Source organism: Typopeltis vanoorti, chromosome 19 (assembly GCF_054136105.1).
Source record: "Typopeltis vanoorti isolate ZY-2024b chromosome 19, IOZ_Tvanoo_1.0, whole genome shotgun sequence".
NCBI classification, from domain to species: Eukaryota; Metazoa; Arthropoda; class Arachnida; order Uropygi; family Thelyphonidae; genus Typopeltis; species Typopeltis vanoorti.
In genome coordinates, this window is record NC_143567.1 from 46280083 (window position 1) to 46297276 (window position 17194).

The following is a 17194-nucleotide window of genomic DNA, read 5'->3' on the forward strand; positions in this document are numbered from 1 at the left end:
ACAGTGTTAGAGGAGAAACTTAAAAGTGTGGACAAAGAAAAAAATTAAAATCTAAGAGCAAAAGGAGTAATGAAGGCGATAGAAGATGCAGTTGAAGAAACAGTACCAAAAGCAGAGAAGATCAAGAAGAAATGGATTAGTCAAGAAACACTGAGTTTAGTACAGGAGAAAAGAATGTTGAAGATAAGAAGGGATACATCAGAACAAATAGATTAGCAATATAGAAGAAAGTGTAATGAGGTGAAAAAAGCAGTCAGAATGGATATGATGAAATTGTTAGAAGTCCAATGCAATAATATTGAACAGTACTATGGACAGCATAAAACTAGGGAGGGGTACATAGTGATTAGAACCATTAATAGAAGTTGGCAACCAAAACAGACCACAGTTAAAGATGAAAAAGGCAAAGTATTGATGAATATAGATAAAATTGTACAGCGATGGAGAAGATACTGTAGTGTGAGCTATATGAGGGAGGAAAAAAAAAACTAGATTTAGATAGCATTGGGAAACTGACTGAAGAGTTGAAACAGATATTACCACCAGGTAATGAGTATGATATGGAATCGCTCAATTGGTATGGTGAACCTGGTTGATCCGAGTGACATCCGAGCTGGCATGTTGTAGCTGTTGATCACATAGGCATCAAATAACAATCATTTTTTTCTTTACGGTCAGAGCATCGACACTCATCTGACCGACCTTTATCCAGGCATGAGGCCCCTAAGGATTCCATGGTGGCTTTTTGCTTTGCTTCCTGGCAAATCAGAATTAACTTACAGCAGATTATTCAGTGCCTTAAAAGGCTTACGTTCATCATTAGATCCCTAAACATTAAACATGACTTCGAGAAAGCAACTATCAACACTTTTTCTTACATATTTACATCAACAACTATAACAGGTTGTTTATTTCATATGGCACAAAATCTTTATCGCAAAACGTTGCCATTGGTTTGAAGTTATGCTATCAAACAGATGCTGAATTCAACACGAAAATTAAATGCTTCACAGCATTAGCATTTCTTTCAATGAGCAATGTTACTGATGGATTTGTTAAATTGACAATTCGCAGGAAAAAAAGGTAATTATTTACACAGCATCTTGTATTTGCACATGTTTTAAATGACTTCATTATGTTATGTATCACTGAGATTCACCTTAATAAAGATTTACCTTTCTAATGATTTTATAATACCCTTTATCACGCATTGATTATTTACAAATATTAATGCAAAATGTTTTACGGCGAATTTTCCTACGGCAGAAATGTTTATGACAAATTTTTCGCACTCCAACCAGAAGCCATACTAAATGTACTTTGATACTCACAAGTCATTTCATTGAAATTTGTGGTACTTCTGTGTGTACTGCACTAAAACTACTGAGATAAAATTCCTAACTTCATACACCACTGATTATACTTGCGGAAATTCTGTATGTCACATTAACATTTACAGTATTTTGTTTTTATAAGTATTTACATTATTTTATCACCTGTAGTTATGATTCTTGGGATATGGTTTTTGAGATAGTCATTGCTTTTATGATTAATTAGGCATTCACAACTTAACTATGATATGTTTGCATATTTTATAGATTGGAATTAAATATGGAATTACCACAGGGTGAAACAGGATCAGTTGTATCTGCTTCTGCATCATCAGTAGAACAGGTATGCTCTCTGAATATAGAATTTGAAGTAAACAGTATTATCATCTGTATGGATTTATCTTAATTATATAACATAGTGAGAAGAGCATATTAAATGAAATGTGTTTGATTACGTCTCAGAAAAAAATTAATATTTCACTGTCTTTATTTTAACTGAATTATATTAATTTCTCTATCTGTGATTGTGTTTCCTGTAAACATTACAAGAAAAATACTTAGTCAAGTTAAATAAGTGTGAAATGAAATTTTAAGCATGAAAGAATCGCTAATTCCAATGTTTAAATTTAGAACACATCTCATCGTTCCCGACCATTTTTCCGAATGTATATTTTTATGAAAATTTATAGTTTTCACTTTCTTAATACCAAATGTAGTCTTAAGTAATGTAGAGAATCATGATTGATAATCATTGATATGTGTCAAGAATCATTGCACCATCGCTAAGTAATAGTTGGCCAGAAAATTAATTAAAATTCATGGAGAAAATGCAATTTGAACCTAAGATACTTTTATCAGGGCGAGGACGGTTGAAACTAAGAACGAAAGAATGTTCGACTCGAGCTATTACGACTATGGATGGTCAAAATATAACAGTTGAAAAGTGGGACGATCGATCATCTCACTCCCATCCACCGAATAGAGAAGAAGCAGAGGCAGAGAATGTAAGACAAAATTTAAAATGTATTGTCCAAGAACATCCAGAGCTTCAACTTGCTCAGATACTGCGAAATGAATTGCAGAGGGTGCCCTTAGGTAATTTAAGCTTTTTACCTGAACGAGAAAATTTTAAAAAATCCATTTGAAGGGAAAGATTAAATGATCAACCAGCCAATCCTGCATCACTTCAGGGGTTATTCCAGATTTCAGATAGATACACTAAAACTCTTCAGGGTGAAAAGTTTCTTCTGTATGATTCCTATACCAATGAAGAAAGTCGTGAAAATAGGGTTATTGTGTTTGGAACTAAAGAAAATCTACAGAGTGGTTTCTTGATGGTATGTTCAAAGTCTGCCCCAGTATTTTTGTGCAAATGTTTACTGTTCTGGGAGTACTAAGGCCTGGAGTAAATCCAGAAGATGGCAACATTGTGCTATGTATTCTATTGATTTATGCTTTATTAGCAAATAAAGAAAAATTGCTACACTAAGATTTTGCATAGCATTGTCTTCAGCGCATGATTTTGCAATTGATGTTACGCAGCCAACTCGAATAATGTGTGACTTCGAATTGGTCATCATAAATAGTGTAAGTGCTGTGTTCCCAAATTCAACAGTATCTTGCTATCTTTTCCACTTATCCCAATCTTTGTACAGGATTCAAGTTGGGGGGGGCTACAAAAACTGTATAACAACCCTGAAGATCATAGACTAAAGGACGAATTACATATACTACCTGGCTTTAGCGTTTGTCCCTGTTGATGACATTGCCAATGCATTCAAGGAATTAAGAGGTCTGTGATGATATCTTTACAATTTTTGATTACTTCGATTTGAATTACATATCTGGCCGAAGAGCACAGGAAAGGTGTTCAACACCCTCTCATTATTCGTGTACTCTGTGGAACCAGTATGAGTCCACTATTCATAATCAACAACAGACGAACAACCTGAGTGAAGGGTTTCATAACTGCTTCCAGTAAGTAGTTGGAAAGCACCACCCAAGTTTGTATTCAGCTATAACAGAGTTACAAAAAGAACAAGCTGACTCTGAAACAATGAAACGTGAATTCAGAATGGGTAGAATAGTAAAGGCAGCACTAAAAAGGAAGTGGGTGGTTGTTCAGAAGAGGATTGAAACCATTGTCCTATCATATCAAAGGTACAAAGAAGATGGCTGAAGACTTGACTACCTCTGGTATATTGGATACAATTTCACTTTTTAGTGAGTCAATAAATTCATGTATCCTAAGTCTAAGTTTATTTTATTAAAAAGTTTATCTATTTTAGCATGATTTTTATTAATATTTTAGATTGTTATTTTGAATTGAACATTTGAAAAATGGTCAGGAATCACATCTCATATTTATTAGTTTATACCAGTTGTATCAGTTAGTGGAGAATGAAACCCTTCATCTCAGGGTCATGAGTTTGTATGTATGTTGAGCGAGTGTTTTGAAACTTGTTTCAGTGGTTCAGGTAAAAGCCATTGCTGTTCACTTCTATGGGTTTAAATCCAGCATGTGGTATGAAAAGCCTGCTCCATTTGAAAAGGCCTGTTCTGGTAAGGCTTATATAATTCCTTGAGCTTGCCTTTGTCTTTTGTGAGATATCATAAAAATAAACAGAGCAAAACAATATGATAATAAAATGAAATTTTAAGGATAGAATACATATCACAAAAAGTGCAGTCAAATTAAAGAAAGAAACCATGATAAATAAAAATAAATTAAGATACACATCTTAAGTTGAAATGTAGAACAGAATTTACAATATTTGATTTTTAACAGCATATGTCTGAGGGTTAGACTTTTCATGAAAGGAAAAATTGGTCCCTAGTTGATAATCTGAACAACAGAGCAGGAAATAATTAACACACATACAGGAATGTTTTAGGAAAGTTTCAAAGCTAATAATAATGCTAAGTACCTGCTTGAATCCCTGTTCAGGACATAGATTAGTTGTTACTAACAGGGCCGGTGGAAGCGGGCGCCGCTACAATGGGGATGCTGCCGCCAGGGAGCAGTTCATTAGTTAATTTTTAAGAAACAAAATTTTTATCATAAAAACAAAAAATTCTTAGAATGATCAATATTAAAATAAATAAGGCCGGATACACCGAATAAAAATTAAAAAAAAATGTATATTGCCGGCTGTTTACAATTTGCAGCTAGAGTAGGCTAAATGCTTGCCTGCAGAACGTTGTGTCTACTGCAATCTGCCTAAAGTGAAACGAATGAACGGTTTTTATGTGCAGAAACAAATTTTCATACAAAACATTTGTTGCTAGTTAACCAGTCATATGGTATGCATCTCAGTAGGCTACTGACAGTAGCGCAGTGCTGACTATTATTTTGTCTCTGTGTCATGTTGTGTAATAATTTCTTGTGGGTATAAAAGAGAAATGGAATCAAAAATTTAAAAAAAAGTTATTCGGCGCACAAAATCGTAAGCGTCATGCTGCAAAAGAAGCAGATATTAAGAAACAAACTGGGGCTCTTAATAAATTTGTTAAAATATTAAAATATTCTGATGCAGATTGTAACCAACTCGATACATCAGAAATCAGAGTTGAAGAACCGTGCGCATCATCCAGTTTTCATGAAAGTACTATTGCAACTATTGAACATGATTTAAGTGAAAAATAATAAGGATTTAGTTGTAGTTGACCACAAAACTAACACATTGCTAGCCTCTGTAAATTTAGAAGATCCAGGTGAATGGGGAAATATTGATGAACAATTAAGAGCTGTTTTAATTGAAATGGGGCTGGTTCAAAAGAAAAATATAATATATCCCAGAGATACATATGGTCGTAAATTTGGCGACACGTATTATAATAAAAAAATGGAAAGCGGGAGCTCATGCCAAGAACATGGCTTATTTATTCCGAAACTTTAAATTCTGTTTTTTGCTTTTGTTGCAAACTTGTCGCACCTACTAAATCAACTGAATCTTGTAGAAAGTTATAATGATTGGAGAAATGTAAGTACAACTTTGCATAGACATGAGACTAGTTTAACTCATATGAAAAATTTCTTTAAATGGAAGGAACTTGATAAAAATTTAAAAAAACAAAACTACTATTGATTTCCAGACACAAAGCGTGTATGAAATGGAAAAGAAACATTGGACGAGTGTTTCTTTTCCAATGTTTCTTTTCCATTTCATAGAAAGGGAAAAGAAACATTGGACGAGTGTTTTAGAACGCTTGATTGAAATTATAAAATTCCTTGGTAGTCGAAATTTAGCTTTTCTCAGATCATCTGATAAATTATATGAAAGGAGTAACGGTAATTTTTAAAATTAGTCGAGCTGTTTCCGAAGTTTGATCCCGTTATGGAAACTCATGTTGAAAGGGCCCTACAATGAATACAATAGGGTACACTATTTGAGTAAAGACAGTCAAAATGAAATATTGGAAACTTTAAGTAACGCAATCAGGTATACAATTTTATTATCAATTCAAAGATCTAAATATTATTCCATAATTTTAGGCTGCACACCTGATGCAAGTAAAACAGAACAAATGACCGTTATTATTTGCTTTGTTTCCTGTGACAATGGAATTGTCAAGATCAGGGAAAACGTTTTAGGTTTTGCAGATATATCAGATTCGAATGGATGTGGTTTATGTGCAACAATAATGGAACAACTGGAAAAATGGAACATTCGCATTGAAGACATGCGAGGTCAAGGGTATGAAAATGGGGCAAATATGAAAGGGAAAAAATATGGGCTCCAAAATTTGCTTTTGAACAAAAATCCTCGAGCGTTTTACGTGCCATGTGCTGCTCATACTCTAAATTTAATCATCAACGATGCAGCCAAAGTGAATGCAGATACAATTAGTTTCTTTGCAATTATTCAAGAAATATAAAATTTCTTTTCATTCTCTTACAAATATTGGGTAATCCTTTTAAAGTTCGTAAAAAAAACTAAAATTGAAACAGCCAAGAGAAACATGATGGGAAAGTAAAATTAATGCAATCCACTCTCTACGATATCAGTTAGGAGAAATTTATGCTGCACAGTTTGGAATTTTTAAATAATGAAAATTTTAATAAAGAAACTCAGCATGAAGCACAAACATTATGTACTGAAATAAAGGACTACAAATTTATTTGCTCTCTTATAACTTGGCATGATTTACTTAACAGAATAAACCCTGTAAGTAAAATGCTTCAAGGCAAAAATATGAACACTTTCTTTAGAATCTATCAAAAACTTAAAAATATTCTTACAAGAGTATCGATCAGATACAAATTTTAAAGAAGTTCTGAAAACGGCAAAAGAACAGTGAAGAGGTGGATGGAGAACAAGAATTTAAAACTGGTACGGAAGTTTGATGATGAAAGAAGACACGACAATTTGACTACGAGCATCATGACAAAACTCCACAATTGCCAGAAGATAAATTTAGAGTGAATGTGTTTTATACACTTATAGACATTGCAATGTGTTCGTTAATAGAATGTTTTAAACAACTAAAAACATATTATGATAATTTCAATTTCTTGTATAGATTACTATAAATTAATAACGAAGATTTACGAAAAAATTGTGACAATTTAGAGATTCTCTTGAAGGACTGCGACAATAAAGACGTAAATGCAATAGAACTATATGATGAGTTATGTGCTTTCCAGGATATTTTTCAGAAGGATAATTTAAATATTCAAAAGTCCTTTCGATATTCTTAATTTTATTATGTCCAATAATTTATCTTTCCCTAACTTTTCAATTGCTTTAAGAATACTATTAACCTTACCTGTTAGTGTAGCGAACGGTGAACGTTCCTTTTCCAAGTTGAAATTGATTAAAACCTACTTAAGAACAAGTATGTCACAAAAAAGCTTGTTAGTTTGGCGTTAATAGCTATTGAAAATGATATGTGTAGAATTAAACATTAAGACCATTATTTCTAATTTTGTGAATATGAAATCAAAAACCTTGAAATTATAATAAAAAAAATTTCAAGTATATTTATGTAATTTAATTTATTTTCTGTTATTCTGTAAAGATGTCATTTTTTGAATACTTATGTTAAATGTTCTATTTATTTCTGAATTCTTTTCTTATTTTCTCATCTATTTTTAATTTCTTTTATTTTTCTTAAAGATAGTTCCACTTATAAAAATTATTAAAAATTTTTTACAAGTTACTAAGAATTTAGTAACTTGTAAAATGCAAGAATTTTTTAAACTTTAGTTAATATTAACTTTAATTAAAATTCATTTTAATTTTGTTAGCGATTCGGGTCGGTGAGAAGGCTATAATCCCTGTATCATTATATTCAACGATTAAAGTGAAGTGGCTTTATCAAAATTTGCTTTAACTTTTGAGAATTTTTTGAATATTTGGGTTTTTAACGATTATCCTGCCTAGCCAACATCCCCAGTTTGTTACATTTAGCAAACCAACGTGTGGCTGTTCCGTCAAAATTTATTTAAGAAATTTCAAATAATTTAAATTTTTATTATCGTAAAAGAACCACACTCTCCCGGATCGTTACAGGGGCGCTTAGATAGAAATTGCATGCGGGCGCCAGCTCTGGTTACTAATACCATGTAAACCAGCATAAAGACTTACACAAATTCATGTAAAGAGAAGACAGAAGAAATAAGTCTCATTGGCTATGTTTATTGTTGATAGGTGATATCTTTGTAGTGGTTTAGGGTATAGGAGTGTATGTATATATATATGTATGTATGTGTGTGTGTGTATATATATATATATATATATATATATATATATATACATACACAGAAGGGATTTTAAATAGAAAGCAGGCACCATTTCTATTGGTTTGGATTAGTGGATGACTGATGGACAGGTACAAAGGTATGAAAAGGTGGTATATATATGGAGGATGTGAATCTGCCAAATTGAAGGTAAAAAGTAGTGTGGCCCAGGAATCAGTCCCTGGATCATCATTGTTTAATCTATACATTAATGATATTGGAAAGTGGTTGACAGGAGATCTTCAGTTGTTTTCTGATAATGCAAAGATAGGCCAGGCAATGAGAGTTGCTACTGATGTACAGCGTCCGTGCGGTTAGTCAAGTGGCTATGCACCTTGCAACCATATACTTGGGAAAGGAGTGTCCTAGGTTCGATTCCTGTTGCTGACATGAGGAGCTTAAGGATCTTTCTCAGACATAGCCAAATTAGCCGGTCTTGGGTGTGGACTGCAGGATTTTCCTCCCCAGACCAAATCTTTTTCTTCCCGCAAGCAGGTAAGCTAGCCCCATGAACACATGCATCTACAGACATACGACACACCGGGAGGCATAGGGCTAGCCACCTTATTCTCGGGATGGGTATGGCTTAGAAAGGTTAAGGATAGCCCCGTAACAGGCCACTAGGCCTAATATGTGAAGAGAAAAAGATGTACAACATTTACAAAGTGATTTGAATAGGCTGGAAGCGTGGGAAATGATAATGACTGTCAATTCTAGTAGGTGTAAAGTTATGTATTTTGGCATAATGCAATATCCAACATCATATTATATTGGTGGAATAATGCTTGGAGTATCTGACGAAGCTAGAGATCTTGGAGTCATGGTGGATAGAAAGTTGAAGGTAAAAGGTCACATTGGCAAAAATTGCAAATACATCTCTGAGGATAATTGCCATGTTGAAGCAAACATTGATATGTAAGGATATGGAAGTCATTGTGCCTTTTACAAGGCCTTCATACTGTACCCGAACTACCCTGCACAAATTTGGTCTCCTGGGTTCCTAAGGGATAAAGAAACTGTGGAAAGGCTGCAAAGCAAGTTTTAAAGATGATATCAAGATAATGGCTTGTTTCACATCACTCACCTGATCACTGATGAGTCAGGAGGTATATACTGTTAATAAAGCAGTAGGACTTGACACTATTGCACATGATTTGAAGGAATGCTCTAGGAAATTAATGGTACTTTTGGAACACCATTTAACATGAATCTTGCAACTGGGCAAGGCTCAATGGAAAACAGAAGGTGGAAAAAATTGTTCCACTTCATAAGGTGGCTAAGACAGTCTCCAAATTATAGGCCAATCTGTCCAACTTAGGATTCTTTAAGGTGTTAGAGAAGTTGGTGAAGACTAGAATTCAGCAATGGTTTGTTGTGGGGGGGGGTTATGTATTACAACCATTTGATAGACCTCCACATGACAAACTAGTAACTAAATTGAAACAGATGGGATTAGGATAGCTGATTGACTGTCAGATAGGAAAGTATCAGCAGGTTGTGTATGGAGGAGTGGTATCCCAGAAGAGGAAAGTCACTAGTGGAGTGCCACAGGTATCTGTTTTGGGATCATTACTTGTTTAACTTTGGTGTTGAAAGTTTTTTTTTTTTTTACCTTGGTTCTAATATACATTAAAGACGTCATTTTGGTTTTAATCCTTTACCCAAGAAAGCAAAAACAATGTTTTGCGTGTGAAATATATTTGAGCTCCTTGCAGAGCCTTACCTTAGTATGTATCCCATTTCCAGTCTTTGAACAAGGGCTTTATTTCTAACCCAGCCCTCAGATCCATAAGTTAGAATGGGAACATTGTTTGTACAAGGCTAGTTTAGTATTTTAACTAATTTTTACATTATTCCACATAAATTTACTCAGTTGACTTCTGGTAGTGCCAGCTTTGCTTATTCTGTTGTCTATTCCCATATTTCATTTGCCATCTTCACTAAAAATTCTGCCTAAATAGCTGAAATGTTTTACCTGTTCTATAGGTTTTTCATTCAGGATGCAGCTGGTGTTTTCAATGTTCCTGCTGATTTTCATACCAAATTTATTATCAGCAATTATTCAATTTATTAAAAGAATTTTAAAGACTTGTACTGGATTTATTTAGGTGTATGATATCTGCATAAAGTGACTCAAATTAACACCTAATTTTGTCATTAAGCCTAATGCCACTTTCCTTAAAAATGTACTACATATAGATGAACAGCAGTGGAGATAGCAAGCACTCTTGTCTCACACCTGATTCTACATTAAACCATGTTCCTGTACTTCAATTCTAACTGCTAAATTATTTATACTATTTAAATAAAGACCATGTACTGTTTGATATAGTGTGTTTATACACATATTAGTGCAGCAGTTTGAACTATATTTCTCTTGGCATCTTGTTTATATGCTTTTTCCATATTTATATTCCCTTGATTTATAAACTCATAAATCTTTTGTAAGACTTAAGAGTATTACAGAAGAATTTCCCCACTCAATAGTGAAATTTTTCTCAATTCTCATATTCAGTTTTATTTCCCTTTTTACAGGTGGTACCCACCTGTAAAAAGGGAAATAAAAAAAAGGGAAAGGTACAATGAGAACTTTAATTCAATCATCTGGAATTTGACCTTCTGACTAGGTCTTCTGGATTATGTAAGTGTAAGCCACTGTAAAACTAATATCTCTATATTCGAGCATTTCTGATCAAATATACTCTAATCAAGCTGTCTTTCTACATTTCAGATTTTTAATACTCTTTTCTACCACGTATTGATACGTGTTCCTCACTGCATTCCTCTTGCATGTTTTCTACCCATGATGTCACTAATTGTTTCATTCAGTCATCTTTATAAGTAATTCTTCCAGACATTACCTTCAGTTTTCAATTCACCTTTATCGTCTCTGATTCCTTTTATTGTACTCTTTCCTCCATTTCTAAGCATTTTCAATAGCTTACAGAACATTTTGCTTCCTTAATGATACTTATCTTCTATATTCTTAACAAAGTCTTCCTAAGACTTCTGTTTAACTACTTTTACACACTGCTTACCACTCTTACATTTTTGTCTATATTCTTTTATGGCATCTGTTGACTTATTTGCTAGAAACTTTTGGTATGCTTTCTTCTTTTCCATAACTGGAAACCATAACGTCTTTGCTTCTGCATCTCACTGTCCTCATGATTATTGCCATAGCCAATTGTGATGTTCTTATAATTTTAGCAACATGTCCTTTAAACTTCAAGTCTTGGTCCATCATCACTTCTGGATCTCTCATCTTTTCCACCTCCTTCAAAATTTCTCCATTAATTGAAACTATGTACAACAACTTTACCTACCACGTTTCAAGACCTTGCACTCTGCAACATTAACCCAAAAGCCCCACTCATGTAGATCTTTCTATGGCTACTAAGGCAAATAATGTGAAGATACACAACTGGAGATACAGTTGTTTGCAAGGAAGAACTATGAGAAGTAGAGCAGATTCTGTGTATCTCCAGTTAAGCCAGTCCCAATGTCATTAACATACAAGTTAAACATTAAAGATGCCAAGAAATTATATACTGGGTTTTAATTCTTTACCCAAGGAAGCAAAACGGTGTTTTGAAATATGTTCACGCCTGAGCTACTTGCATATAGAGGCTAATGACTTTGCATCATCTGCCTTAGCATATATCCCATAATGCAAAGCACACACCCTGTCATACTTGTAAAATGCTATGCATAATAGGAAGGGCCACTACCCAGACCAGTTTTGACCTTTATTGAAGCCTCACCAGTGGGAGCCAGACCTGGGAGAGATACCAAGGTTGAAAGAATGCAGAAGTCATATATGACTTCTGTAGTAGTCTTCTTCATGAGTAGCCAAAAGGTGTTATACCTTATTAATAAAAAATCTCTGGGGGGGGGGGGGAATTCAGCATCTTTCTCTCATCCAGAGATATTTATTAATAAGGTCTAGCACCTTTTGGCTACTTGTATACAGGTATATGACTTGTGCATTACTTCAACCTTGGTATATCTTTCTCCCTGGTCTGGCTCTCACTGATGAGACTTCATTAAAGGTTGAAACTGGTCTGGGTAGTGGCCCTTCCCATTATGCATAGCATTTTACACATCCGAAAGGGTGTGTGCTTTGCATTATGGGATACATACTAAGGCAAGCCATTAGGCTATATATGCAAGTATCTCAGATGTAAATATATTTCACATGCAAAACTATTTTGCATTCTTGGGTAAAGGATTAAAACCAAATATATAATTTCTTGGCATCTTTAATGTTTAACTTGTTTGTTAATAACATTGGGACTGGCTTAACTGGAGATACAGTTGTTTGCTGATGATGCAAGGAAGAACTATGAGAACTAGAGAAGATTCTGTGGCCTTTCGAAAAGATCTCAATAGACTACATGAGTGGGAAAATGAGTGGTACTGTTGGGTTAATGTTGCAGAGTGCAAGGTCTTGAAATTTGGTAGTCAAGGTTGGAATGCAGAGTTTACAATTAATGGAAATTTTGAAGGAGGTGGAAACGATGAGAGATATGGAAGTGATGATGGACCAAGATTTGAAGTTTAGAGGTCACATTGCTAAAATTATAAGAATATCACAATGGGTTATGACAATAATCACAATGAAATTGGCATGCAGAAGCAAAGAGGTTATGGTTTCCTAGTATAAGGTTTTAATGAACCACATATGCACTACTGTATACAGATTTTGTCACCTGGTTTTCAAGGAGATGAGGCTGTATTGTAGAAGATCTAGAGAAGGTTTACCAAGTCATTCTAGGAATGGAATGGCAACTATGTGGAGAGGTGGAGGGAATGCAAATTGTAGAGCCTTGTGAATAGAAGAAAATGTGGAGATGTGATTGACACATAAGTTAATGGGGGTTTGTTACCAGATTAATGTTGGAAGAGATATTACATACATTAGAGGGAGGCAAGAGTAGAAGTAGAGGCCATCCATCCCTGGAAGCTTTATAAAGAGAGTGTGAGCAGGAAGTGAAAAGTAGATTCTCAGCATGCAGAATGATTGGTGAGATACATTGTCAGAAAGTATGGTGAGCATGTAAACTGAATGGATTTAAACCACAGTTTGATGATCATTTTGCATGAGAGTATGGACCTTCCACAATGAGTCCTTGGACTCCCTATTATTATTTAAGAAAAAATGAAAAAAGTTGAGAATAGTAACTAAACCTTGGAAATTCAGTGGCCCACTCGGAAGAAAACATCGATTCAGCCAGAGGGGCATGTATTGAAGTTGTCTTCATGGATACAAAACTCAGATAATGGACGTGGGAGAGAAGCTAAAGAGGCAGTTATAGAAAAGAAAGCATACCAAAAGTTTCTAGCAAATAAGTCAGCAGATGCCATAAAAGAATATAGACAAAAATGTAAGAGTGGTAAGCAGTGTGTAAAAGTAGTTAAATAGAAGTCTTAAGAAGACTTTGTAGAGAATATAGAAGATAAGTATCATTAAGGAAGCAAAATGTTCTGTAGGCTATTGAAAATGCTTAGAAATGGAGGAAAGAGTACAATAAAAGGAATCAGAGATGATAAAGGTGAATTGAAAACTGAAGGTAATGTCTGGAAGAATTACTTATAAAGATGACTGAATGAAACAATTAGTGACATCATGGGTAGAAAACATGCAAGAGGAATGCAGTGAGGAACACGTATCAATACTTGTTGGTAGAAAAGGGTATTAAAAATCTGAAATGTAGAAAGACATTTATTAGAGTATATTTGATCAGAAATGCTCAAATAGAGCATTTCTGATCATTTCTGAAATGCGCGAATAGAGATATTAGTTTTACCGTGGCTTACACTTACATAATCCAGAAGGCCTAGTCAAAAGGTCAAATTCCAGATGATTGAATTAAAGTTCTCATTGTACCCACCTGTAAAAAGGAAAATTAAACTGAATATGAGAATTGCAGAAGAATTTCGCTATTAAGTGGGGAAATTCTTCTGTAATACTCATAAATCTTACAAAAGATTTATGCAAGCGTACTTCAGAAAAAGACTAAAAAAATTGTGGAAAAGAAAGAAGGGAAAATAGTTCATAAATCAAGGGAATATAAATATGGAAAAAGCATATAAACAAGATGCCAAGAGAAAAAATAATTCAAAATGCTGCACTAAAGTAAAAACACACTATATCGAACTTTATTTAGCATGGTCTTTATTTAACATGGTATAAATAATTTAGCAGTTAGAATTGAAGTACAGGAACATGGTTTAATGTAAAATCAGGTGTGAGACAAGAGTGCTTGCTATCTCCACTGCTGTTCATCTATATGTAGTACATTTTTAAGGAAAGTGGCATTAGGCTTAATGACAAAATTAGATGTTAATCTGAGCTCTTTATTTTATGCAGCTATCATACACCTAAATAAATCCAGTACAAGTCTTTAAAATTCTTTTAATAAATTGAATAACTGCTGTAAATAAATTTGGTATGAAAATCAGCAATAAAACCTCAGACTATTCAGGATGCAGCAGGAACATTGAAAACACCAGCTGATCCTGAATGAGAAACCTATAGAACAGGTAAAACATTTCAGCTATTTAGGCAGAATTTTTAGTGAAGATGGCAAATGAAATATGGGAATAGACAACAGAATAAGCAAAGCTGGCACTGCCAGAAGTCAACTGAGTAAATTTATGTGGAACAATGTAGAAATTGGTTAAAATACTAAACTAGCCTTGTACGAACAATGTTCCCGTTCTAACTTATGGATCTGAGGGCTGGGTTAGAAATTAGAAATAAAGCACTTGATCAAAGACTGGAAACCATAGCAATGAAATTCTGAAAATGATTAGTGGAGTTAACAGATGGCATTGATATCAGAATGATATTAGGAAAAAAAACTTGATTAGCATTTGAAAATTTATAAACAGAGCTAATTCAGTTAGTATAGTGACTTAAACATAATGAAGAGGAAATGTTTAGTAGAAAAGATGTTTAATGCCATAGTGTGATAGTAGAGAGACTCAGAAAAGACTAAGATGGATTGATATAGTTAGAAGTGCTTTTGAAGATCAAAATATAAGAAATGATAATGTTAGGGTCCTAACAGATACGATACTAATTTGGAGGAAAATTGCCAATAGGGAGTTGATAATATTGATATTCATAGTATCTTGTATATGTCAGGAATTTGATGATAAAAAAAAATGAAACAAATTTGATGTTATATTGAAGAGTCATCATGCCACATAGTGATTCTGCCTACTATTCATTAAAAATATTAAAACAAATGGAATCCAGTGATATTATTAAAGATAATATTACTGGATTCCATCTGATAGTCATCTTATGTGGTGATATAGCCCTGTGTTAGTTGTAATTTAAAAAAGAAACAAGAACAAACTCATCATTAGGGATTGATATTGTATCTCAATGAATATAGCTTTTTTTATAAGAAAATATATAATCTTAGTAAAGTGTAACAATATTTTATTCATATATCTTTTATTTATTGAGTAATTATATATATATTTTCTTATTTTATAGGATGAATTGACACAACGGCTTGCAAAATTGAGGCAAACATGAAGGGTCCAATGAAACCTGACCTGTATAGCTAAAATAGTTTTTTTTCTGTGTATAGTAAAAATCAAGCAACTTGATTATAAAAACATTCTACAAAAGATCAATTTATTTGTTCTGAAATTAATCTGCTTTTATGATTTTCACTTTAACTATAAAATTCTTGAGTATTATCATTTAAGAAGAATTAGCTCATTGCCTAAATGAAATCTATTTAGTTCAGTAGAATTAAGCATAAATTTCATAACATAGAAAATATATTGATATCTAGTACAAAATGTAGAATTATTTTTTCTAAAAAATGGCTGAGCTTTTTATATGTGCTCAATGAGACATTTATTGCTAACCGTCCTGATATCCTCTGTAGACATTATGACACATACAAATCTTTGATATCATATTGCTTTTACACTAGGAGTGCAGAATTTTTTTAAGATTCAACTGCATATTATCAGAATTTCTCAAGGAAGAGTAACCACAACTTATATTCATGTGGCTACTCTTCCTTGTAACTATACATGTATGTATAGTTACATGAGAGTTGAACAAGCATTTCTGTTTTAAAACTTTTAATTATTTCTGCTTTTATGAAAAACACATCAAAATAGTTTGTCTAGAATTTTTTCACTTATAAAACTATTGCATATGAAAGACTTGGAAGCGAGAAAAGTTTTGACGATGTCATAAAATATAATTTTTTGTATATGTTAGTGACAGTAAAATTCTTTCATTCCATGTAACTGTGCAGTGGTTCATGCTGGAGTTTTATTTTCAAAAAATATAATTGTTTTGGAAGAAAGATTTATAAAGCAATTAGGAATAGGAATAATTTCTATACGAGTTACATTTTATTTATATGCAGAAACACACACTATGAGATTACATGTATATGAGTTGAAGTTGTCAAGACTGCTTTTTTTTTTAATTTACAAAATACATATCATTGGTTTGGTAAGGGAGGGAATACACTTACGATTAGGTTTTGTTTCGTTAGAAAATTGGATACTTCCATTTACTTGGATTGAGCAACTGACCAATAAAGTGATTCATGTATGTATGTAAAATAAAGTATTAGTAATGCTTTTAAATATTCCAGTTGTATTATGTTTTTTTCCCCAATATATTTTATATATAGAATAACAAAGTACAAAAATTAGTTGAAAAATTAAATCAACAAATCAATACTTTTTCTTTTTGCTGGATTCTCCCTTTTATTATTATTACATGACACCTTCAGGGAGTCCAATGACTCACTGAGGGTGGGCACCTTCTCTACAACTCTCTGCCTCCACCAACTACAGCAAACTGCATCATCTACGCCAATGCCATCTACATCCAACCACCTACTATTTCCACACACTCGCAAACATCCATGCCCACAGCAAGATTCGAACCCGCAGCCTTTTTTGGCTGGAGAGCGGATATGTTAACCATTCGGCAGCTAGAAGGAGCAATGACAAGGGAGCATCCCTGGAGGTTACAAACAGAAGCTGTAAGCAAGAGGATGAGGAGTGGTTTCTTTGCATGGAGGATGGTTGAACCATGGAATATATTGCCTGATAGTGGTGAGAG

The 17194-nt window shown here is 33.6% G+C and overlaps 1 protein-coding gene across 1 annotated transcript in view; it reads left to right on the top strand.

Moving 5' to 3' along the window:
• The window catches only part of Chmp1 (charged multivesicular body protein 1), a 110905-nt gene extending 94188 nt beyond the window's left edge, over positions 1 to 16717 (top strand). The window contains exons 6-7 of the mRNA XM_090409076.1: positions 1599 to 1674; positions 15587 to 16717. Coding sequence (XP_090265202.1) covers positions 1599 to 1674; positions 15587 to 15628 — 118 coding nt within the window. The 3' untranslated portion in view covers positions 15629 to 16717. The remainder of the gene's footprint in view (positions 1 to 1598; positions 1675 to 15586) is intronic.
• The last annotated feature ends 477 nt before the right edge of the window (positions 16718 to 17194 follow it).